General features: G+C 44.2%; 1 protein-coding gene across 8 annotated transcripts; it reads left to right on the plus strand.

The window, feature by feature from the left end:
• The first annotated feature begins 2,549 nt into the window (after positions 1-2,549).
• Positions 2,550-24,204, plus strand: LOC116940908 (rac GTPase-activating protein 1-like). Of its 8 annotated transcripts, none has more exons than XM_032951275.2 (17): positions 2,550-2,687; positions 4,888-4,998; positions 6,477-6,679; positions 7,613-7,755; positions 8,143-8,221; positions 9,055-9,108; positions 9,856-9,954; positions 10,305-10,458; positions 12,155-12,255; positions 12,979-13,146; positions 16,368-16,463; positions 17,470-17,668; positions 19,168-19,273; positions 20,825-20,957; positions 21,642-21,798; positions 22,479-22,575; positions 22,685-24,204. In XM_032951275.2, the coding sequence occupies exons 2-17, from the start codon at positions 4,908-4,910 to the stop codon at positions 22,758-22,760; spliced, it is 1,956 nt and encodes a 651-aa protein (XP_032807166.2). In that variant the 5' UTR covers positions 2,550-2,687; positions 4,888-4,907; the 3' UTR covers positions 22,761-24,204. The 8 variants fall into 8 exon arrangements, with proteins under 8 accessions (XP_032807166.2, XP_032807169.2, XP_032807167.2 ...); XM_032951278.2 differs by lacking the exon at positions 2,550-2,687 and adding an exon at positions 2,707-2,802; XM_032951276.2 differs by lacking the exon at positions 2,550-2,687 and adding an exon at positions 2,713-2,821.
• Positions 24,205-25,323: the final 1,119 nt, after the last annotated feature.

Genomic DNA, 25,323 nt, shown 5'->3' on the forward strand with positions numbered 1-25,323 from the left:
ACGTCACGAGCACGGGGGAGGGGAGGGGGGCGATCGGGCAGCAACAGCATCGCCGCACGCGATTCGCTGACGGGCCAACGCAACCCCAACCAATGGGAGATTCGCGTGCGCTTCGTGGTGCAATCAGAATGAGAATATATATTTTATTTTTTTATACTGGTAGGAACGAAGTTGTAAACTGAGTGTACCAGCCTGCAATAGATTAATGTGTCCGTCCGTCCCCTTTCAATACTTTACCGAAGTGAAATCTCGTGCTGTTGGGGTGTAAAAATAAAATTGCGCAAAATTCCAATGTTCCTACCAGCCCACCCTGCAGGGACCTGTTATATATTTTATATAATATATATTTTAATATATATTATATTTTAATATATATTAATATACATTTTTTATTATTTTGTTTCCCTTCTGCGTGACTTTACCGAAAGAACCAAGAATATGAATCCCTGCAGTCACGAAAGCTTTAAATCAAAATTTAAAACAGAATGAGAATATTTATGAAAATATAATAATATGCGTTTACCCTTTCTGGCAATAAAACAACGTTAAGATGTTCAAGCAGCAAATTGAGAATATTTATGAAAAGATAATAATATGCGTTTACCCTTTCGGGCAATAAAATATCGTTAAGACGTTCAAGCACCAAATGGAGACCCTTTGCAAGGAATGGAGTACTACGTTAACCGCACGTACTTGTGGTGAACATGCAATCAGAAATCGTTGTGTACGCGTTGACAGTGCTGGAGGAATCCGATGAGCTATAAAGCTCCTTTTTCACAGGCGTTCCAGTAGGGGCTCATAAGAACAACACATTCAAAATAATTAATAAGGGGTACAAAGTTTATGAAAGGTAAACAAATCAGTTTAAAATATACAAACAAAACTAAATTACATGTTTATTTTAATTTGACCAGGTAAAGTCCACTGAAGCAATAACTCATTTTTGAGAAGCGACCTGGCCACAATGTCGACAAACGAGAAAGAATCCTCGATCTTGATGTGAGCCAATCAAAAACAGGGGAGGAGGGTTGGGCGTGTCACAGCACGCTATACCAGCCAATGGGATTACTCGATCCATGGATCTGTTGGCAGTGGATCGACACAGCGATTAACCCGTAAATTATAAATTAAACCGGTATTTTGAATGTTTATTATATTGTTGTGGCAATTTCTACATTAAATATAATATTTTGTTCTGATATCCGTTTTTATGGTAAACTTGATACCTAGTGTCCGATTTTTTGTTCAACTTTATTCAATGAGTGCATATAAAGCAAGTGGTATTCTTACGTCCCATTGTATATTGATTCTGCTCGCGTGTACAAATTGTGGGGTAAGGAGTTTACTCCCTCGCTCTGCAGAACTTATAAGTACTGTATAGTTTATATGCATTTTTTTTAAACACAGGCCTTTTGTCAATCTACTGCTGGATGAAGGCTTCATCTCGACTTCCCCCGACCCACCACCTCTCCAATTCATCATCAGCAACATCGGCCAGGGTCTCTCCACCGCTGGATGAATACCTCACTCCCTTAGCCCCCCTCTCTAATTCACTATCAACATCAACCAGGGTCTCTCCACCGCTGGATGAATACCTCACTCCCCTAGCCCCCCCCCCCTCTCTACATCTTCAGCCAGGGTCTCTCCACCGCTGGATGAATGTCTGCACTCCCCCCCCCCCCCCCCCCTGTTAAAATCCCGGGGTTTAAATTTTGATTCAAAGCTTTCGTGACTGCAGGGATTCATATTCTTGCTTCTTTCGGTAAAGTCACGTAGAAGGGAAATAATAAAAATATAAAACAATAAAATTCTCACGTTTCGACTGCAACACAAGCAATCATCATCAGGTGTGAAAACCACAGCATCAAATTTTCTTGCTGTTCTTTATTGCTTTCTATTTTTTTATTTATTGTTTTATTGTTTCCCTTCTACGTGACTTTACCGAAAGAACCAACAATATGAATCCCGGGGTTTGTTTCCGTTTGGCGACGTCACGACGAGCCAACGTTTGTCGCGCGCTGCCATTGGTCGAAGGCGCGCGGGTTTTGAATTGTCGAGGGCGGGCGGTGTGGGCGGTGTGATTGGGTGGGCGGTGTGGGCGGTGTGATTGGGTGGGCGGTGTGGGCGGTGTGATTGGGCGGGCGGTGTGGGCGGTGTGGGTTGGGTGGGCGGGGTGGGCGGTGTGATTGGGCGGGCGGTGTGGGCGGTGTGATTGGGTGGGCGGTGTGGGCGGTGTGATTGGGCGGGCGGTGTGGGCGGTGTGGGTTGGGTGGGCGGTGTGGGCGGTGTTGGTTGGGTGGGCGGTGTGGGCGGTGTGGGTTGGGTGGGCGGTGTGGGCGGTGTGATTGGGTGGGCGGGGTGGGTTGGGCGGGCGGTGTGGGCGGTGTGGGTTGGGTGGGCGGTGTGGGCGGTGTGATTGGGTGGGCGGTGTGAGTTGGGTGGGCGGTGTGGGCGGTGTGATTGGGTGGGCGGTGTGATTGGGTGGGCGGTGTGGGCGGTGTGATTGGGTGGGCGGTGTGGGTTGGGCGGGCGGTGTGGGCGGTGTGGTTGGGTGGGCGAGTGGAGAGTTTGGTTCACATATCACGCAAATGCCACTGATAAATCAGTGGCCCGGGTAAGCGAACGAGGTGATTGGCTGGAGCTAACCAAGTGCAGTGCGCTAACCACTTCAGTCACCGCTTCACGCGGTGAGAGCTTTTACTTCAAATCAAATTCGTCCATAACAAAGTGTTTTTTGGGGGTGGGTGGGAGGGATTGACGCGTTCTTAAAGTTGGGCATGTTGTAAGCAGCCGTGTTCCCGGGTACGTTGCATTTTCAAAGGTTAGTGTAAAGTGCCCATTAAATATGCAAAGCGTTTTCATGCCGCGTGTTGTTGAAGGCGCGCGGTTTTGAATTCTCGTTGGCGGACGAGGAGGGAGGGAGGGGAGGTAGCAGTGAGCTCATTGTGCACCACGTGGAGCTGCGAGTGAGAAGCCGGGGTGGGTGCATCGGCACAACCCCCACAACGCCTTTGCTCAATCCACCGCTGGATCCAAGGACTCTTCCCCAAAGAACAACATCGTGTTCACCTGCTCGACACGCGGGATGATGACACGTTGTTTTTAGTTTCTCGTCGCTCCGTCTAAACGCGCACGCCGTCATTCATATTCGTTGTTCCGTCTGCCGGCATTGTTAATGTGTTGTTGTGCTTGCCCTGTTTTATTGCTATTATTACGTGTTGATTTTTTTTAATACACCTCTTTAAGCGTGGTGTTTTAAGTGCAAGTGTGTGCTTGCGTTGACATTTCGGCGATAATATATCACGTTCTGCGGCGTGTGCATTGAGGCATGCAGTCGGCGCTTTAAGCCGCTATAAAGTACAACTTAATCGTGAGTGTGTAAAGGCATCGCTTATTCACCAATTTGTGGAAACACAGTACGGTACTCTGTACATGTTGAAGTTAGGCGATGCGTTGAAGGAGGCTGTACGGACGAAACGACATCCAACACACGAGCAAAATCTCGATACGGTACCCTATTTGAATTAAATCGTGGAAGGGAAAAGAAAAGTGGGTATTTTCTAATACGATCGGAGCAAATTGTGCAACTTCCAGGCTTTTGTTACTCCGCTGCCGAATTGAAGGACCCCCCACCCACCATGCCGTGTTTATAATTGGGGGTACTTTGACCATCCTCCACGCTGGTCATTTTGGGTTGTTGGTAAATGTAGGTTTGGCGGTGTGTTGGCACCGATTCAGATATCACTTAAATGCCACTGATATCCGTGGCCCGGGGTATCGAACTCGGGTGGCTGAAGCTTACCAAGTTGCAGTGAACCCAAAATCGTCGTCGATGCCTTCTAAAGTTGGGCATTCGTTAAGCGCTGTGCGTTCCCAGAGCGTGTTGCGTTCTCAAAAGTAGTGTAAATGGTCCATAAAATAAATGTGCAAAGCGATTTCTTTTTTTACGCAACTTTAGTACATTTAAAATATATATTTAATGACTTGCCGAGTTGCTTGTAAATAAGTGGGAGATTGCGAAACCGGTTAACCCCCCCCCCCACGTGTCTGCGTGGTGGCCAGGAAATTCTAGTTCGGGACAGGTTTTATTGGATCAATCACTACAGAGCTTCGTTAATCCCGGTACTGCAAGTACAGTAATGCAATTGGGCAAAGTCTCTGCAGACTCGAGGTTTTATAGCTGGCCAAATAAATGGTATCATTATTATTATTGCTTATGACCAATTCAACCGTAATGCGTCCGGCCTCGCCATATTTTCGAAGCCGGTCGGCGGGGTTGTCCCACATTTATGTTGAACTTCTCTTGTACCGTACGATTGAGCAATGGTGATGCTCAGACGAGCAATCGAGCCATGTGCGAAATTGCTGCTGCTATATTCGGCGGGGTGATGCGTTGTGGGCAACGAGACAAGGCAGCAACATCTGCAGCTGCTCTGCTCACCCCACCACTTACGCTCCCAGCCTACATTTAGCAGTGTGAAGTGTCCATATCTGTCAACCCAATACGGTTTATCCCGTACTTTTGTACAGGGAATTGAGTGTTCAGGTCCATACGGCGTACAAACTTTTCAATACGAGGGGGTAAAGAAAAAAATATATATCTATTTGGGTTTCTCCCTTGGGACGGGACTTTTTAGGATGAACGTTGACATTTTTAAGGGCACGGGGTGACCAATAAGGTCTGAATTGGTCTGTGATAAGGTAGACACTGATAATGGGTTGACAGGTATGAGTGTCTAATAATCCGCATCGCGTGGGAAGCCCCCCCCTTCCATCCAACAAGTGCATTGCAATACAGTACAGGATCAAATAACCATGTATACGCTCGCCTGGTTATAGTGATAAAAGGTCATCGAAGGTTCAACGTCATTTTGTGTTTGCTTGCAGCTGTTGCCAGCCCTGCAGCGATGGCGAACAGGATGACGGTGTCGTCTCTGCTCAGCCTCTTCGACCAGATCGTCAGTCAAATGGAGCTGCTCAGCTGCGGCATGGAGCCCGGTTCGTCGTTCCCCCTAAAGCTCTTGAGACCAAACAAGATCTGTTGCAGCATGCACAAGTGCCGGCAAATGTGCTGGTTCGACCTTGGCGACTTGGGCGGTGGTTTCAGCCTAATTCCTGATGTCCCGAAGCATTTGTGAAATTCTGGATTGGGTACGGATGGAGGAGGGCCTGACTGCCAGCTCTCGGCCGTGCGTCCAGGCTGAACCTCTGGGAAATGTTGGTAGCTTTAAGCATTGCACATGCAGCACGTGGCTGATGTGGATGTATGTGTGTTGAACTTCTTTCACACCGAACGTGGTCACCCTACTAATTGGAGGTGTGGGAATGGAAAAAAATATGGAGTGAAATCTTATATCAGCTGAACTTACGTGTCATCTTGGGAACGCAGTGTACGAAATGTGTATTATTTGTGCTCTTGCAACGCACCATCACCTAATTGTACGAGCTTATATTGGCCACCAGGTGTCATGTATGACCCAGCAGAGGAGGTGGCACTGTCATGAACCCTGGCGAAGCCGAGTAGGCACTAATGTTGTTCATCCTGGCCCAATGCAGGAATTAGAAAGGGACTTTCTCCCTAGAAATTGTAAATTCCTGGAGTTGGCTTGCATGTTTATTTTCTTTAAAATATAGTTGGTTGCCTCTACCCACATGCACCTCAAGGCTTGACTGGAACCTGTTATACATGATATGTGCCTCTGGCTTGTCCAGTGTATTCAACAAGCTATGCCAATCAGCAGTAGCGTGCCCGCAGTGTTTTCCTCCGGCCAAACTTGTTAAGTGATGTGTGTGATTATGACTTGGCTGATTATTTGATTTTGATCATGAAAGCTGGGTGGCAGAGACAAAGTGACGGAACTCTCGCATGTTCTTTCGACACATCCAGAGTTTAATGTATGGCTCTATTGCACTCTCACGCACATGACCGAGTGAGGAGGCCCTCATCCAGCAGTGCATTTGCAAAGGGCTGTGTATATATATACATGCCTTTGTTGTTTGTAAAACAAATGTATGCGGGTGTATTTGGGGGCTGTGATTTGGCCTATTGGTTCCATGCTTGCCGTTTGTTGCAGGGGTTTGCTGTGCAATCTCAGCAGCTGCCCTGGTTAATTCTATGGGTGTATTCAGCAAGGATATTCGCTGTCTGCTTCACAGTCGACGTTAAAGATCCTGTAATGTTTTATAGATATAAAAAGGAGTGTGCCTTTCCTGCCATTGTCAGTCCACATTTGATAAGTTACTCATAAATTACTTGGCAAAGGTCGCATATCAACATCGTACTGACAAACTAATGTCCGCTTGCAGCCCAGTGCTGCATTCACCTTGGGACAGCTTCCACCAGGGGTCTCCTCAGCTAGACTGTGTAGCAGGGGCATCGGGCATGGTTGAGATGAGATGTGAAACGAGGCGCTCGGGACTTGCCGAGCCATTTTTACCTCTCCGCACCTTTGCTTACGGCTGTGACGCTCGTGCAGAGTTCATACAGCTTGCGCGCAGCTTCCAGGAGTTCCAGGTTCGCTCGCAAAACATGGGGCGGGCGCTCGCTGCCAGGGAGGAGCAGCTTTCTCAGGCTGAGGCGGAGCAGAAAGCGCTCGAAGTGAAGCTGAAGCACGCGCGTAACCAGGTGGACGTGGAGCTCAGGAGGAGGCACAAGGTGGAGGCCGAGTGCGAGAAGCTGGTGAGCGCACTCCTTGCGAGGGAAGAAATCGGCTGCTGGACGCCACGGTGGCGAGACGTTAACCACCTCGCATGGTATACAGGAGGTCGTAGGTTCAACCCTAGCACCTCTGTTTTTTGGAGTTTGCATGTCCTCCCTGTGGCCGCGTGGATTTTTGTTACATAGTTTAGTTTTGGGGGATTGGTGTTATGAGAGGCTAGGAGAGGTGTAGATTCTTGAGCAAGCCCACTCGTGGTTCAGCCACCCAGTGAGGGAAGAAGTCGTGTGGTGCAAGTAGGTTTGGTTAGGTGTCCACACATCCCAACCTCGCGCTCCACCCATATGACCCTGGTCATTTGCGCTCGAGACAGGATGCCGCTTAAGACCTAAAAATGTAACTTCTACGTGTACACGTTACATGCTTTGTCAATCCACTGCTGGATGAGTGCCTCCCCGTGCATTGCAGGTTGCGGGGTTATTTGACCATACTTCACGATGGTCCGTGCAGGTTACTGAAGACAGGGAGCATAGACGGAGTAAAGTACAGTATAACAATTGTGTTTTATGCACTGCCCTTGGCTGAGAATGTTGCTCCAGAGCAGCCTTATAACACCTGCATCCAAATACTATACAGGCTCAACACCTGCTTAGCTTCTGAGATCTGACGATTTCGAGTACACTCTGGATAATTTGCTTGCAAGCGTAAACAAAAAAACAGCTTCCCAAATTCCAGTTGCGCCTAATCAAATAAAGTTAACACGATTACACATTTCACTAATCTGATTCTAATGATTGTAATGCATGAAGACTTGGATTTTAGAGTTATTGTGGACTGGAGTATGGTTAACTGGATAGAAACTATGTTTTTCCTTCCGAGAGCTGTAAACCTACAGAATTGATAAGTTTTTCTGTGGCATAGTCTTAACACAAGTTTGCATGGTTGCCTGTCCGCAGCAGAGTCAAATGCAGTTGGTGAGGGAGGTGCTGATGCAGGACTTAAGCGAAAGCCGTCTGTTCTTGAACGAGGAACAGAGAACCGCACTGGGCTTCCTTAGTGGATGCGGCCCGACTCCCACCACTCGCAAGTCGCATGGCAGGTCGGTCAATATGTCACGGCCGCAGTTATGCATCAGCCAAAGCACCTGGGTTTTAAATTAAATTTAATACGCAAATCGATACTCTTGTCGGTTAAGTTAATAGAGGAAAAAGTAAATGGCTCTTGAAATTGAAGCCAAGACATTAAGGAAACCACTAATCTCATTCTTATCCTAATTAAACCCCCCTTTACCTGATTTTCCCACTGAACATCCTTGCAGCATCATCTAGAAAATCTGGGTTTTGTGGAGGAAATCTGTTTTGTGTGGGGAAATTTTTTGTGTCGATAGCACTGATGGCCATGCACTTTTTGATAATACGTCACGTCGTTTGTGCTTGACATCCTGAGCTGGTATCTGTCATCACGGTAATGGCTTTCCTTTTTGCAGGATGTCCGCAATCAGGGAGTCGGTGCTGTCTACATCCATGATTTCCGAAATCAGTTATGATCACACAGACGATGACTGGGTACGTGCAATGCCTCGGTTAAAACATCGAGTGTCGGCATAACAAAAGGACATCCGTTTTATTTGGTGGCAGAATGTTCACGAGAACAAGGAGCCAGGGAATTGGTGTCTGTTTCAGTGATGCGGTTAAGATGTGCATTGCATTGTTTTAAACTGCATCTAGCAGTTTTGTGTACTAACTCACAGACAAGGCTGGAGCACAATACTCTGCAAGAGTAGATCAGTGAGAGGGCGGCAGTTCGCAGCACATCTGCTGGGGCATCCCAGGTCGTTCCTGCAAGTTCTATAGCAGGTGATTCTTGATTTGGTCTTTTTACAGATCTGTTTTACATGGGGCTTCGAGGTCAGGTTTCTATCCATGATAATACCTATATATAATGGAGTGGGGTCATAGTACACTGGGCTATCACAGAAGGACTCATCAAGGGTGGTGTCTGCTGCATGATTTGTTCAGGTGGAAAGCACTTGTGGTGGTTTTAGAAGTATTTGGTCAGTCTCCAGCTACGGAAATATGCCTCCAACATTGCTGTGCCAGTTTTCTCTTGATGCTGGAATCCAGATTCTATGAAGGTGGTGAAGGCAACAATCTGTTCTCATTAGCTATGGCCAGTTCGAAATCTGGCTTGTTCAGGAGGTAGCTGGTGAAATATGGTTATGTAACTGCCACGACCCGCCCACCATGGAAAAAGCCCTCATCCACCAGTGGATCAACGACAGGGCTGTACATGTACGCCCATCTTTCCAAGTGGATGTGGAACTTTTGTGAACCTCTCCGCAGCTAGGTGTGGTGTCTTGTCTTGCGAGTGCTAATGATTCTGATTCTGGTACATGCAGGATGCTGACACTACACAGAGGGTTGAGCAACGAGCAACGAGAAGAGAAAAGCGGGTAAGGAAAATGCAGGGGATGATCGTGTATATGCCTATAGAGCTGGGACGATTCGTCGATTAAGTTTATTAATCAGCTAAAAATTGTGGTCAACTACTTTTTTGTGGTTAAACATGCCCCTTTAAAAATGGCGACCACCTCAATATCCTGCTTTCCAATGGTGGGAAACTCCCTACAAGCCATGCCCATCGTGACGAGCCGATGATGTTACAAAGGCCTGTCCATCACCGAGCCAGCTGTACATGGGAGGAAAGAGGTGAGACTTTTTTCCATAATTGTTTTTCATGTTATTTGATTAGTTGTGTAATTGAACCAAAAACCTGTAGAGTAATCCATTACTTATAAAATCAGATAGCCCAGCTCTATATGCACACATAAACCTGTTGGGCCATGCTTATGTTCAATGCAGTCTGAATATATTTTATTGCCTTCTTAATTGAGTTATTACATTAATTATGTATGGAAATGTCATATAATATCCCCTCGTGCATTTTACAGCTGGCTGTGGGAAGGTAATGAGGCATGATTCATGTCTGGAGAAAGCCATTTATACATCCCTTGGTATTCGTTTGTATATCTGTCTAAAGTATGTGACTTGTTATCCTCTGACCCCAATAAAGCACTTGGTCCATGAGAGCACTTAACTGCCTCACTTCAGAAAATGCCATAAATTCCTCATATGACCGCTGCTGTCTCAGTGCACGTGAGGTCTGAAACATGGCCTGGAATTCTTGCATCTTCCACCAGAGGTCTCTCGGGGTCGGGCATCCAGAAGTGTGGACCATGCAGCCCAAAAGGTCCTGCGTGCCTGGAGAGATGCCCACAGCAAAGGCATTCAGTGACAAGGTCACACCACTTTACTTGTTTGGTTAAAAAAATATGCCTACTGGAGCACACTTTTCAACGCTCATGGTCACATTTCAAGAATAATCGCAGACCGAGTGACTCAGCAGTTTCGAGAGTACGGCTCGCATTGAGAAGGTTGAGAGTTCAAATCCTGGTCAGGGGGTTGATCAGCACATCATCCGTCCAGGATCTATAAAGCGAGTCAGTGGGCTCATATCAATTGCACAAGTACGCTCGCCAATTCCACCACATTTAATGTATTAGAATTACATTTATGTTCAAATTCTCCTGCATTCCATTTGCCTAAATATTTTCCTTGTTTTGTTGTTTGCTGCCCCCTACTTGCATAGATAATTTACCAGGGTGAGGAGACGGATCTGAACCTGACGGGGCTCATGCTGGACACTGACAGGATCCAAGCTGACCCCACGCAGCTCAGCTTGAGCGTGGAGATGCTGTCCAGGCGCCGGACGAGCCGCGGCAGACGCCTCTCCGCTCTCATTGGTGCCCACCCGCGCTTCCCCACTGTGGGCTTGTCTCTAAAGTTCATTGTGGGGGCGGTGACATGGTCTAATGGGGCACTCTTCAAATCCAGCAGCCGCCGCAATTAATCACTCACAATGAAAGCCACTGTACATGCAAATTACGCAATTGGGATTGTAAAGAGCAACCATTTCTCCCTACTGCAAAAAAACCTCGGTAGGATCCTCCCGATATATGTATGTGTTCAACTTTTTACGCATCGTATGTAGCCAACCGTGCTAATCGGGGGTGCGGTATGTATAGCTGAGACTTTCCTGGATGATGGCCATATCTCTATCCAACTGTGAAGCTTAGTTGAAAATATTCAAATATTAGATGAGATTCGCAATGGGCTTTGTGCCCTTCTCCAAGCTCATTGTCATCCACTAGTTTTAACACTTTCCAACTACGATTGTTGAAGTTTATACATTAGCTCCCTCCGTCCATTCATACATAACGAGGTGGGCCACCACAGATCCAATATGAACAAACCTGTTTAATAAAGATGTTTTTTGGCATGTACCCTAAAGAAACCTGGACATGGGAAATTTTTGTCCAAATTTGGAAATGCAAGTCGCCTAAAAAAAACGAATTTCAACTATACAAATCCGTTTTGCCCTGACAACTAACTACCTGTTTGTTGGTTTCCATACATATAATTAAACATTTCAGAAGACAAATGCATATTGAAAAGTGTTACTCAATTATTCTATATGCATGAGTCATGAAATAAATATTTTTCCATTTGGAACCATCGCATCTAGCTGTGGACCAAACTACGTCAGAAAATCGCACCAACGAGAATCACACCAACGAGAATCACACCATAGTATATCCCTATAAACATTGCTTAACGCATGTCAATGTAAATGGATTTATTTTTTTAATTCTCACAGCTGGTAAAAATTAATTTAAGTAAAATCCAAATTTGATGCAATGGGATTTGTGTAATGCATTCATTGGTGACTGACAATTCGCTACACTATGGTTGGGGTGCCTGGATCCAAACCCAGGATGTTGGTGGGCCCGGCTCAGTGCTCCCGCACACTATTAAACGCCTTGGCTACCTGACCACCTCATGCTCGTCTAATTTCTAAAGCGGGGTCACAACTTTGTCGTCGTGGCAACAAAGATGGACCAATGCATGGGAAGTGCGCTGTTAGTACCATCCCTGTTGCTTCGTGCACACGCTTGTCCTGTGGTCAGTAGTCGAATCATTGATCCTCAACTAAAATGTTGTGAGGTTTATCTAGTGGATTTATTGCTATTCTTATGGAAAGTTGTAAGCTTATGCAGCCCATTTTGTAGGTTTTGAGCAGTGTGCTCCTGAAGATTATACTACATGTATTTCAACTTTTTGCATGTAATCTGCATGAAGATGTGGACATTAATTATGGTGTGCTAGGATTGCAAACACACATCTCTCCATGCCGCTTTCTAAACTTTTCAGCTTTTTTTTGCCATATTCTTTGCAAGTGTTTTTTTTCTGATCCATTTGTGTCATAGCAGGGAGTATACATTAATGAAAAACTTCCTTTTTCAGACATTGGTATGTTGCTTTCATCATTAAGGTAAGTTTTCCAACAACACTGTTCTTGTCAGGCTGCTGTATTTTAAATTGTATGTACAAGTATTTCATCCATCAACATCTCGACGCAAACTTCATTGTGTGTGATAGAGCAATCCACCATGGAGAACTGTGGAGGGGAAACCTTGCAGGGCACTGTGTCCATGCTGTCCACGGAGTTGGAACGACAGCACTCCTTTGTCCCCAAAACGGTACGCACTCGATGCAGTATTTGTTACAAAAGTGTATCCAGATCGGTCGTGCAGCTTGTGGAGTTGCATACACGTTTTTGTGGCTTTTGTAAAATTTTGGAAGAAATGACGACAGCGATGTAGTCGGAGGCCAATGAACGATCCACTGTGGCTGTCGGGCATGCAGTGAATCACCGCATTCGCTCTCCTCCCAGTGAATCGGTGAATTATCACAATTTGGGGTTGCAACTCAAATCGGCCCAGAAGCGACACAGGTTCACATTTTGAATCAAGCAGTCACCATAGTTATTACTGCGGGTGTATACACCGTAAAAGTACCTGCCATCTGCTTCACATTGAATGTTGAAGATCCCTTGCTGTCATTTGCAATAGTTGGCCAATATGCGTATGTGCTATGGATACATTTTTTTATATTACCTACAAATTGCTCAACTGGGGTTGTTAACACCAATCATCGCGACTCGAGTCGTATGATTTGGTGTAGCTTCAAGGCTCCATTATTTTTAAAAACATTTTTACCGCTTGTATTTATTTTCTTTTTTTCTTCTAAACTTCTATTGGCTCATTTTAAATGTAACAGCATATAATCTAGGTACCTTCAGCTTAAGAACCAATTTCATTCATGAATTGATGCTTCGCTACGGGTCTGCCGGCCATGCACCATTTATGGGGGGCATTTTTCCTTCTGTTTCTCTGTCGCCGCTGCGGCCGCCGGGGTCACAGGTCATAAAGCCAGAGTCGTGTGTGCCGTGCGGGAATAGGATCAAGTTCGGCAAGTTGGCACACAAGTGCCGCGACTGCCGCATGGTGGCGCATGCGGAGTGCAGGGAGCACTGCCCACTCCCCTGCGTGCCACGCCCGCTGGCATCGGCATCCGCCCACCCCAGAGAGGTGCTGTGCCATTCCCTGCCACCTCACAAAGAGTACCCGTCTCGTAAACAAAAATAACTCTGACTCGCATTCATTCTCAGCTGCTGGATGAAGGACTCCCCCAACCTGTTGTCATCTCTCAGAGTCTTGCGATGCAACAATCCATCGGGCTCTTGCACGCGAGCTTATTTCATCGCTGCATATCTGCACTTGACATTATCTGGATCGTGTTTTATCCTTTATTCAGCTTTTTCTCTAACAAAGCAGTGTTCTCATTCCCATTTACGAGATTCATTACTGTATGAGATATCAGTCGGTTGATAACTTTCATTGACAACCAAGTAAGATATTAATTCATAAATAATAACGAGCAGCAGTTGTATTATTGTTGTTGGAAGGGTTGTTTGTAGGCACATGTAAATAAATAATATATAAAACAATTTAAACGCGCTTTAATGAAATGTACCGTACTAGTAATGGCAGAACTCCTCGACTCCAGAAAGTGGCCCCGAAGCTTGCCATGACGTAAGGGGCGTGGTGATTTACGGCCAACGTCAGTTGAGCGTGGACAATTAGAGCTAAGCCGAAACATAACATAAAAAAGATTGTTTCAAAATTTTTATTTTGAATGATAGAATATAGTATTGTCATCAGTATGACATAAGTATACCAAGTTTGCAGTCGATACCACATTGGGAAGTGGGTAAAAATTAAGTTACAAGATTTGAGGATATGACAACAACAACAGACAGTGGGTTAATGGAAAGCATGTAAAAAACATTGTTTAATTTTTTTATATTAATGATAGAATATAGTATTGTCATCAGTAAGACATACGTATACAAAGTTTGCAGTCGATACCACATTGGGAAGTGGGTTAAAATTGAGTTGCAAGCATTGAGGATACAACAACAGCAGACTGAGTTATATTCTTGGTTCTTTCGGTAAAGTCACGTACGTGACGTACGTGACTTTACCGAAAGAACCAAGAATATGAATCCCTGCAGTCACGAAAGCTTTAAATCAAAATTTAGACGGTGAGTTAATAAAAACCGTGTAAAAAAGGTAAAGTTGCAGCCCTGCAATTACCTGAACATGCCACTGCTGGTGGAAAGGCTTCCACTAAAAGGAGCTCTGGAAAGTCCCTCTTAAGGATATTTAGCCTACTCTTCCACTCTGACCAGACATCTTGTAAGAAGTGAGAGTACTCGCAATTTACCCCCTCCACGCGAGAGCTGCCGCTTGAAGAACTGTGGTGTGCCTATCCATATATATACTGCTGGATGGAGAGGTGGGGGGCATTTAAGAACATTTCCCATTCTTATTCTTAGTTTTTTCGGTAAAGTCACGTTGAAGAGAAACAACAAAATAACAAAATATATATAAAACAATAAAAAATTCTCACGACGTTTCGACCATAACTCAAACGGTCATCATCAGGTGTGTCGGTTTGCATAAATTTATTTAGAAAACGGCATATTTATTTATTTATATTTATATAAAAAAAAAATAACGTTTGCGTCACGCGCAACTATGGCAGTTTGCCAGGACTAGTCCATCTATTTTTTGAAAAGAGGAGGGGGGAGACGAAATTTGTTTTTATGTATGCTGTCTGAAAGGCACTGTAAGCGTGAACAATCAATCAAGAACTGAAATGATTTATCAAATCTTTCCAATGATTGCTAAGATAGAATCCATCTTCTCGGTTGAAATTGTCTCTGTGTTTGTATATGTGGATAGCCTCATGAACGAATCTCTCATGGAAGCCAGATGGCTTACAAAGAACCTCCGTCTTGGAAAAGTCAATGGCATGTGAGCCTACTGAATTAGAACAATGATCTGCTACGGCCGAGGTGTTGGTCCTACCGTGTTTAAGGTCTGCTTTATGTTCACGAATGCGGTCCGAGATATGGCGTTTGGTTTCTCCAATGTAACTACTACCACAGAGGCAACTTAGTTTGTAGACACCAGGGTATTGTATGTCCGGAATCACATCTTTTACAGACGGAACCAGATCACGGATTTTATGTAATGTGTTGAAACGGACCTGGATCTTGTGTTTATTCAAGATTTTGGAGATCTTTTTTGTGATCCCAGCAATGTAGGGTAAAGTGATGTATCATAGAGCCCAATGCATATCCGACCAGGAACACATAAGCAGTGAACTCAAGCACGTACACCAAGCTCTTAGGGCTAATGGTTACTCCGACTATACAATCCGCAAAGCTATCACTCAAACCATGAAGAAGAACCCTCTTGAGGAGCCTTTCAAAACCATCACTTTACCCTACATTGCTGGGATCACAAAAAAGATCTCCAAAATCTTGAATAAACACAAGATCCAGGTCCGTTTCAACACATTACATAAAATCCGTGATCTGGTTCCGTCTGTAAAAGATGTGATTCCGGACATACAATACCCTGGTGTCTACAAACTAAGTTGCCTCTGTGGTAGTAGTTACATTGGAGAAACCAAACGCCATATCTCGGACCGCATTCGTGAACATAAAGCAGACCTTAAACACGGTAGGACCAACACCTCGGCCGTAGCAGATCATTGTTCTAATTCAGTAGGCTCACATGCCATTGACTTTTCCAAGACGGAGGTTCTTTGTAAGCCATCTGGCTTCCATGAGAGATTCGTTCATGAGGCTATCCACATATACAAACACAGAGACAATTTCAACCGAGAAGATGGATTCTATCTTAGCAATCATTGGAAAGATTTGATAAATCATTTCAGTTCTTGATTGATTGTTCACGCTTACAGTGCCTTTCAGACAGCATACATAAAAACAAATTTCGTCTCCCCCCTCCTTTTTCAAAAAATAGATGGACTAGTCCTGGCAAACTGCCATAGTTGCGCGTGACGCAAACGTTATTTTTTTTTTATATAAATATAAATAAATAAATATGCCGTTTTCAAAATAAATTTATGCAAACCGACACACCTGATGATGACCGTTTGAGTTATGGTCGAAACGTCGTGAGAATTTTTTATTGTTTTATATATATTTTGTTATTTTGTTGTTTCTCTTCAACGTGACTTTACCGAAAAAACTAAGAATATGAATTACTGCAGTCACGAAAGTTTTAAATCAAAGTTTTAAATCAAAATTTCCCATTCTGTCAACTACCACGCAGGAATATGAAATCGAACTCACGATCTCTTGATTGCAACTCAATTGTGCTCACCATTACACCGCGGCAGGATCCCAAGTGCACGTATTTCTTTATTTTAGGGGACCGTTGCAGACTTCTCGCCACCAACTGCGCCCATGATCCCATCTTTGGTGTTACACTGCGTCGATGAGATAGAGAGGAGAGGAATGATGGAGGTGAGATGCATGATGATCCTTACGCTGCGCGCAGTCTATTGATCACAGAATTGACTTAACAGTTGTAAGTAGATGCCATGGTTTTATAATTATGAAGGCAACTATATATTCTTGCAGGAACATTGATTTCTTAGAAAATGGGGAATGGATTGTGAGTAAATGACAAACCAAATTTTTTTCTGGGATATATTTTTATAATACGATTGACCTTTATACCAGGGTAATTTACCTTTCTGCATCACTCTCCAGAACCATACAAATGGAACACTCCATGGTCCCTACCTATTGCTGTGATACTTAAGACAACCAATATATATAAAAAAACATAATACAGCATATACAACATATATAACAAGTATTGAACAGCCGGGTAATTATAGCATATTTTGAATAAATCTTGGCACCATGGAGCAGATGTTAACATTCACCAATCATAAGGAGTTGTCAGTGATTAACACCTTAATTTCAATGGAACATTTATAAAAGCATATTATGATACATCTCCGTGGGATAGCATCGTTAGCATGGGCCCTGGTGCAAGAGATGAAATGGGGCCCCTTGACCAGTTTTCCCCCTCTTCACAGCCTGGCACCTGGTCACCCTCCAGCCAGTGGGCTGAGGTGTAGTGCAAGGACAAATATCCCCCTTATAGCCTTAACAAACTTGGGGCAAATGGTGTTAGCGAGCACCTATGAAAGGCTGGGTGGGTGGCCAGCCCCACGCCTGGCCTTTGTCCCCCTAGTGAGAATGTTTACACATTGCATCAGGTACTCATTTGAGGCTGAGTCGACCTCGGGGATGCCCAGGATCGCTTCAGATATTATCGTCACTGGTGTTGAACTTGAGTTGTAATCGAACCCAGGTCGCTGGGATCATAGCACGGCCCGCTAACTGCGATGCTACCGCTCCCCCTACTGAATGCATTGCTCTCATACATACACACACACACATCCTTACTTTAACTCTGCAAGCAAATCCGGCGGTTGACACTCGTGTCCACTTGCAGGTGGGCCTGTACCGCATACCGGGTAGCGACCGTGATGTGAAGGAGCTAAAGGAGCGCTGGCTGCGAGGGAAGGGCCTCCCCGCGCTGGCGCGTGTGGACAACGTGCATGTGGTGTGCGGCCTCCTCAAGGACTTCCTCCGCAGCCTCAAGGAGCCGCTGCTCACGCACCGTCTGCACCACACCTTCCTCAAGGCCATTGGTCAGTGGTTATCGTGCTACGCTGTGAAACTGGCGACCGATCAATATATGTTTTTCTCCCAGGTCAAGCCCGCTGAGCTATACAGCTCTTTTTCAGAAGTGACTTGGCCACAAGTGATAGCTCAACGAAGTGGCTTATGTGGAAATTATAGCAGTCAAATACTTTAAATGCATGTTCCGAAATGTGGAGGGGAAAGACTGGAGACCCAGAGAAAAATCCATGCGACCAAGGGGAGAATGTGTAAATTCCAAATATGCAGGCGTCAGGGTTTGGATCGATCCCACGACCAGTATACCAGGCGAGGTAGTTAACATGTTGCTATCGTGGCACCCCTAAGTTGGATTCCTGACCAAGGCTAATATCAATTGCGACTGATGGTAATTTAAGGGCTCTCATCAACTAAAAGAGTGATCCTCAGATAACCAGAGAAAACATCAACAGATTCTTAATTCTTTGCAGGACCAATCTTTCTTGGGATGTTTGGCCAGGTGCGTTTTTGAATATTTTATGCATAGGGGATGAAATCCAAAATACCAGAAAACATCCACGCATAAAGTCATATAAATGTATAACTTTTATGACGAAGGATAAACCCATCGGCATGGAATGGGAATGCAGTCGGCGCATTACCCTCTGGTCCCCAGCCATGATGAACGTCAGTGGTGAGTAATATCTGCTCAGGGCTTGGGTCACTCCCTTAACCACCCCACACTGACCAGTGTGGTCAAATATGGTGGAAAAAAAACCCCAGGACTAACATTGCATGTGAGGAGGCCTTCATCCAGCAGTGTATCGTCAAAGGGTGGTATTATAATAGCATCTAAATTGAATGTCATTGCAAGATACTTTACAATTCGAAACAAAAAAAGATAGAAAAGATACGGGGATGGTCAGGACAGGGAAACATTGAAGGTTAAATTAGTTCACGACATCCTTGGTCGCTGGCTGTAATCACATCATTTTTTAATTAGAAAAGTGCTCAAATGATGGGGGGAGGTTATTGTGGTTTGTTTGAAACTGTCACAACTGATGTATATCCTCATCATGGGAAAAGGGTGAGATGATTTAGGTGCTAATTTAGCCATGTCACTCTGAACTGGTACCGCTGACTTCCTTGCCAGGTTTCAGCCATCTGTCGTTAAACATTGTACATAAGCAGACAAAGACACCTCCTTCCTACATGTCCTCGACATAAAAAACATAAAAGTTATTTTTACACATCCCGTCAGTCGAGACACAGAAAGCAATGCACCATAGCCATTCCGTCGTGCATGTAAAAATCAGTTTGTCCGAGTACGTATGACGCCATGATATTGTACGACTATCTTGAGCGTCAAGAATGGTGGACAATGTGTTGTTTTTTCTGAATTGTAGTAGAATCGTAATTGATTGACAATATCTTCAAATACGAAAAAAAAGTTACTTCAATATTTTACAAATGAATGCACATGTGTATTGTGTCTGCAATGTACGTGTGAAATCGTGGAACTACCCACCAGAAATTTCAGACGAGGACAACCGCGCGGCAGCAATGTACGGAGCCATTGGGCAACTCCCACAGCCAAACCGTGACACCCTGGCCTACCTGATGCTGCACCTGCAGAGGTGAGGGCCACATCTCAAACTGCCACTGGACATGACGTACTGGATACAGCAATTTTTTGTGTTTTATTTTACGGATCGTTGAATGCCTCGTGTCGTGGTTTTCACACTCGCCTTGCAATCCAGGGGTCGCCGGTTCGATTTATGGGTGCGGTATTTGAAACGATGGTGCAGGTTTCTTAAATCCCCCCCGCCTCTGTCTTCTCAGCACTATAGTTAGTCGATCGGCAGGTTGCATGTGGTGGGGTAAAGTATTTAGCCAGTGTGGATGAGTAGGCCAGAATGCACTCTGCAGTACATCTACACCTCAAACCCGTGGAGACCCTTCCGCCAGCAGTGGCTTGGGCAAGAATTTGCAGGCTGCACCTTTACCCCATGCCACACACCTATATTAAATAAACCCTTTGCGTTGGTGTTGAAGTAAATGCTCTCGCTGTTTTGGTAGTGTAATTCCCAATTGTGGGGTTAGTCATGTTCATTATGTAACGTGAGTGGGAAGCCCGTTGAGATTTAACGCGAATGAATTATTTCGTGGAGTTTATTCACTCCCACTGCGATTTGATTAATTTAATTTGATGAATGAAAATTTCACAGTAAAATAATAATGATGTTTGTGTTATAATAATATAATAACAATGTCTAGGACGATAGTTAAACATTTTTTGGCAGTTGGGTATGACATCATTTTGTGCATGTGTAATGTGCTCGTGTAGTCCACTTACAATATCTTGTGAGCTCTTCATCCTTCGTACAATCATGTACAAGAATAACCTAACGCAATAATGTTAAAAGTAGATTGATGAAGCAAATGTAACAATTTCAAGAGGAGGTCTGTTGTATGATATTGCAACCGGGGACGTGTCGGTGCCAGTAAATAATAGAACAGACAAGCAACACAGGAGACGATAAGCCGAATAATCTGGTCAAATGTCATATATTTTCAAAATGTCAAGCTTGTGCACATAAAATACATATCACAAGCTTTCAAATTACAATTCGGTCTTTGAAATTGGTGGCGCGCGGTCTCGGTAAGGTGGAGTATTCCAGACAGAACATATAGACCATTGGTTCTTCACCTTTCCTGCAGCCCTGCACTCTTTGGTTCTCAATCGTAATTTTTTTTTTAATAATTACATCGATTTGATGAAACAAAGTACAGGGTTAAATTTTGATTCAAAGCTTTTCGTGACTGCAGGGATTCATATTCTTGGTTCTTTCGGTAAAGTCACCACGTAGAAGGGAAACAATAAAATAATAAAAATATAAAACAATTAAATTCTCACATGAGAATTTTATAAAAATATAAAACAAAATTCTCACAAATGAGAATTTTATTGTTTTATACTTTTATTATTTTATTGTTTCCCTTCTACGTGACTTTACCAAAAGAACCAAGAATACAAACCGCTTATCATTTACATGATATAGCTAGGAGGCTTTATTTGCACAAGAGGAAGATGCAGCCCCCTCAGTTTAATCCAGTGAGGCTTGTGTATTGGCCTCGCATTGCATTGCCATTTGCCTGTGGCCTGCTTTTACACCTTGCTTGTGAAGAGTGGCGGAGAGCACGGAGTGCAAGATGAATCAGTCCAACTTGTCCCGGGTGTTTGGACCGACGCTCGTGGGCCATGCCACTGCCAACCCCGAGCCCGTGGTCATCCTCAGAGACACGCAGCAGCAGCCCATGGTATGACCATCGCCACCGCCGTTTTCCTGCTCACTGACCCTGAGACGTGAGGTCACAGGATGTAGATTACCTCTACAGGAATAAAAGGTGCTGCATGGAGGGCGAGGAAGGTGCTGGCACAGTGATTAGCGCAGTCTGCTATGAATACAGCAACCCGAGTTTGTCTCCTGCCCATGGTTAACATCACTAGCGAGTGGTATCTGAACTGGTTATGTGACCCCTACCCCCTTCAACCTGCAGTCATCAATATAGTGCAGTATGATCAAACAACCCCATGAAATGTTGTGGAGAGACTTTCATTCAGCAGGAGATTGACAAACAGTTGAAAATAATAAAATTGATAACATAGATAAAGGGCACCATAAATAATTCCCATGCAATGATTCATTACGTATACACAGCTCTTAACTGGGTGTGGTTCGTGGAGGGGTCAAGAAGTCATTGTGGCCAATAACGTTGATGCAGTTACAGCTTGCCAATGCTTCTTCCTCGTTCCCCAGGTGTGGCCCAGTCTACACTGACCTCCCAGGGTCTGCTCTTAAAATATTCCACCATAACCCCTTTTTGTCTTCCCGAGAAAAGAGTGCTCCAAAGTTGAGGGGGAATCTTATTCATGAAGTAGAGAACATGTTGTGAACGAACATTTGGGCGACTCTGAGACAACTTTGTGCACCAATGCTGCAGGTGGTGGACCACTTAATGTCGCTCCCGGCCGAATTTTGGCAGCGTTGGGTAACATTCACAACATTTGTGGACAAAGAAAACAACGACAGCTCAACGGCAGCCGTCATCTCCAATGCCTACGCCAGTGTCTGCACGCCCCCGTTGAAAAGCCGCTTCGGTAACGCACTTGCACTTCAAAGCAAATAATTAATCGCAAGCCGTGTTTCCATCCACTCGTTCTTTGGGTGCACCATGTGAAAATGTGATTGGATGTGTCCAACAAGAATTGAATTCAGCTAATTTCTTTTTTTAGATGCGATCACATCATTTTTCGATTTAAGGCTTTCGTGACTGCAAGGATTCATCTTCTTTGGTTCTTTCGGTAAAGTCACGTAGAATGAGAATAAAATAATAAAATAAGACAATAAAATTCTCACGACGTTTCGGCCACAACACAAGTAGCCTTCTTCAGGTGAAAGAACAGGTGAAAGAACAGAACTGTCGGGACGACAGTTCTGTTCTTTCACCTGAAGAAGGCTACTTGTGTTGTGGCCGAAACGTCGTGAGAATTTTATTGTCTTATTTTATTTTATTATTTTATTCTCATTCTACGTGACTTTACCGAAAGAACCAAAGAAGAGATCACATCATACCTAAGATCCACTCCTAAAAAACCCTTCATAGCCATTAATAACAAAAAAATGCAGCTGCACCATTGCACCAGATGGTTGGGAAATCACAAAACTGCACGGCATTTATCACGAGGCCTGGGAATTAAGAAACTGCAGAGTAAAAAATGCTGCAGGTTCATGTTATAAATATTGATGTTGTTTAATTAACTGCTGTGTTGTGCATCAGGAGGCAATTTGCTTGGCCCCCTGGAAATACCGGAAACATCAAAGATATCGCCCCAGACCAATCGCATGCACCTGAGCAAGATCCCGATCAACACGATGTGAGTTCGCTCACACTACCAATGAGTAGATGAATGGGGCCATCTTGGAGAGTACGTAAAGGTGGCACGCTCTTTTAATGCTGTGACATTTGCTTTTATTTCCTGCCAGGAATTCTGGAAAGAATAGGCCGATGCCTTCGGGGAGGAAGATCGGAAACTACTGGTCTTCTCCATCACTCACTTAAACTCTTCAGTCCCTGTGCACATCCATTAACGAATTCCATGGATGGACCTTGGCCTGGGACTTTGAGGATTGAGAAATTATGGATTGAGCTTCTGTTTGTGCTGCCATCAAATTAACAGCAAATAAATAACAATACTGATTAGTGAATATGGGATCCCCAATGGTGTTTTCCCTTTGCGTCACTCAAAACATTTGTGCTTAATGCCACTTGTGGTTCCTCGGCTGTGATTCATACAATACATGTTTCTGTGCTGCCATTGTATATGACCAGATTTTGTGCTACAATATACAGTGTCACGGTCAAGCCGAGATGTATGTAGTTCCTGCTCATTGTGTGCATCAAACACGGTGTGCACGGTGTAGCAAGTGCACACGTTGATTTGCTGGCAATTTTCACGTGTTGGTGTGTGCAGTGTACAGTTTGTATTGGACTTGTGTGTTGAAGTGATGTAGCAAGAGAGGGCACACTTTAAAAGATTAACTTTTTCATATCACGTTTTTCTTTCACATATAACAACTTGGAACAGTTTGTAGGTCAATGTATATATTGTATTAATAATTAAGTGTGGCTGTGTTTCAACCAGCTCAATTTTATAGCACGTCGCAAAGTATTGCCCCAATCACGTACTCAGGTGTTTGGTATCTTCCATCTGTTATTAAAGCACTCCGTACCCAGCGCAGGCAGAGGTGCCTCAGTTCGTGTTTTAAAATTAATGCACACAGAGCAGCACATTGGAGTTAGTCTGTGACCCTGAATTCCTAGACATGTTGCCTGTGAATGTTTTTTTCTGTGTTCTATTTGACCGTAGTCTGTATTGTTTACACAAATACTAATACTTAACTATACTTGAAAATGGGGGGGGGGTTAAACATAAAAGTTGGAATGTGAATACAAAAAAAATAAAGGTTTTATTGGATAACCAGTCTGGCTAAAAAGTAGTTTTTTGTTAATTGTATTACTTTTAAGTTGACATGTTTCATCATCGTTATTGGACATGATCTGCCCACTGCTTGAAAGCAAGCCTGCTCACGTGATTGTCACCTTTCATGGGCTTGTGATGCCATAAATCCATCCGTTGCTTTTCAAATTCCACGTTGGGCAGTCCCTAGCTTTGGCTGCCCCTTCATCGTTAGTCTCGATCAAGTGTTATAGGTTGACATGTTTAATTATTAACGTACACTGAAAAACGTCCTCGCTGGCCTAAATAACACCCGTTTAGTTTATGCCTAAGGCGACAGCGCTGCCATCAATTTGTGATGGCAGCCGATCCAGCGCCAACCTCCACCCTTGTTTACTAGATAGAATGACAAAATGTAATCGACAGAATAAGACAACAAATGTTATAGGTTCTCGACGAGATGATATGTGAAATTATGAAATGTTTCTCCGCCTACGTCTCATCAATACTGTTGTGTTGAACCACCATACATACTGAAAGTCAAAACGTCTCTTTTTGCTTATTCCCTTACACCTATCGATGTTTGCGATTCCCTTCCATCTCTGTTCGGTAATTTTAACCTTGTGCAAGTCAAGAAATGAATGAACTCATCGTAATGGGCCGTCCATAAATGACGTCACGCGATTTTTGACCCCCCCCCTCGTCACGGCGTCACAAAAAGTCAGACCCCCCCTCAAATATGACGTCACAAAGCTCTGCCCCTCCCCCCTCCAAAACCATATTTGCATTTTGAAAATATAACATGCTTCAAATCGCTTTAAACTATTGTCATTGTAGTGCGTATTTAATGTGTCGCAGCACTCTGATGTTGTAGGAGAAAACATGTATTAAAAAGTCTAATTAAGCAGAACCTGTTGTCTATATTTATTTTAAAGTTGCGCATTTTGATGTGACGTCACATCGTCAGAAATGCCTGCCCCCCCCCCCCCCAGAGGTAAGTGACGTCATTTATGGACGGCCCCAAATCTCTTTAGGCAACCGACTAGTTTCTATCCCTTTGGCGCTTTACGCACGTGGTTTCTGTGCTCGGTGATCGTTATTTAACAATGCCAAATGTATACTCGTGGCACCCACAGTGGCTTATCTCCCCTGGGTTGAACCCAGTTCGCGTGTTTTCGGAGGTTTATTGTGGTGTATTGTGTTTGCGTGTGTGCCACGTGTTCAAAACGTGGGCATTTATGGATTTTGTTGGAATGGCTCACGCGCCACGTACCGGCCTAGATGATTGCGTCGGCAGCATCATAAATCCCTCTCATTATTGCGAGAGCCGCCGAACAACAATGCGCCGCTGTCGACGCATCCAAACATTCGACGATACGTACTCAGCGCGGTGAAAATTTAAAGTGTTCACAAGTCGAAGTTTACAAATGCACTATGCGTGAAGTGAACTACGGCAAGGTGAACAAGCAGATGTATTAGCACGGTTGGCTACGTACGGTGCGAAAGAAGTTCAACATTCTACATTTATAGGAATAGGTTTTACCCTTTTAACTGGCACAAAAACTGACATCTTTATTCAAGGCATCATGTTTGAAATAACCACAACACAAGCAGTCAAAATGCAAACAAAAAAGACAACTCTGATAATAATATACATTTATCTCC

Source organism: Petromyzon marinus, chromosome 10 (assembly GCF_048934315.1).
Source record: "Petromyzon marinus isolate PM22_M1 ecotype Great Lakes invasive population chromosome 10, UKy_Petmar_22M1.pri1.0, whole genome shotgun sequence".
NCBI classification, from domain to species: domain Eukaryota; kingdom Metazoa; phylum Chordata; class Hyperoartia; order Petromyzontiformes; family Petromyzontidae; genus Petromyzon; species Petromyzon marinus.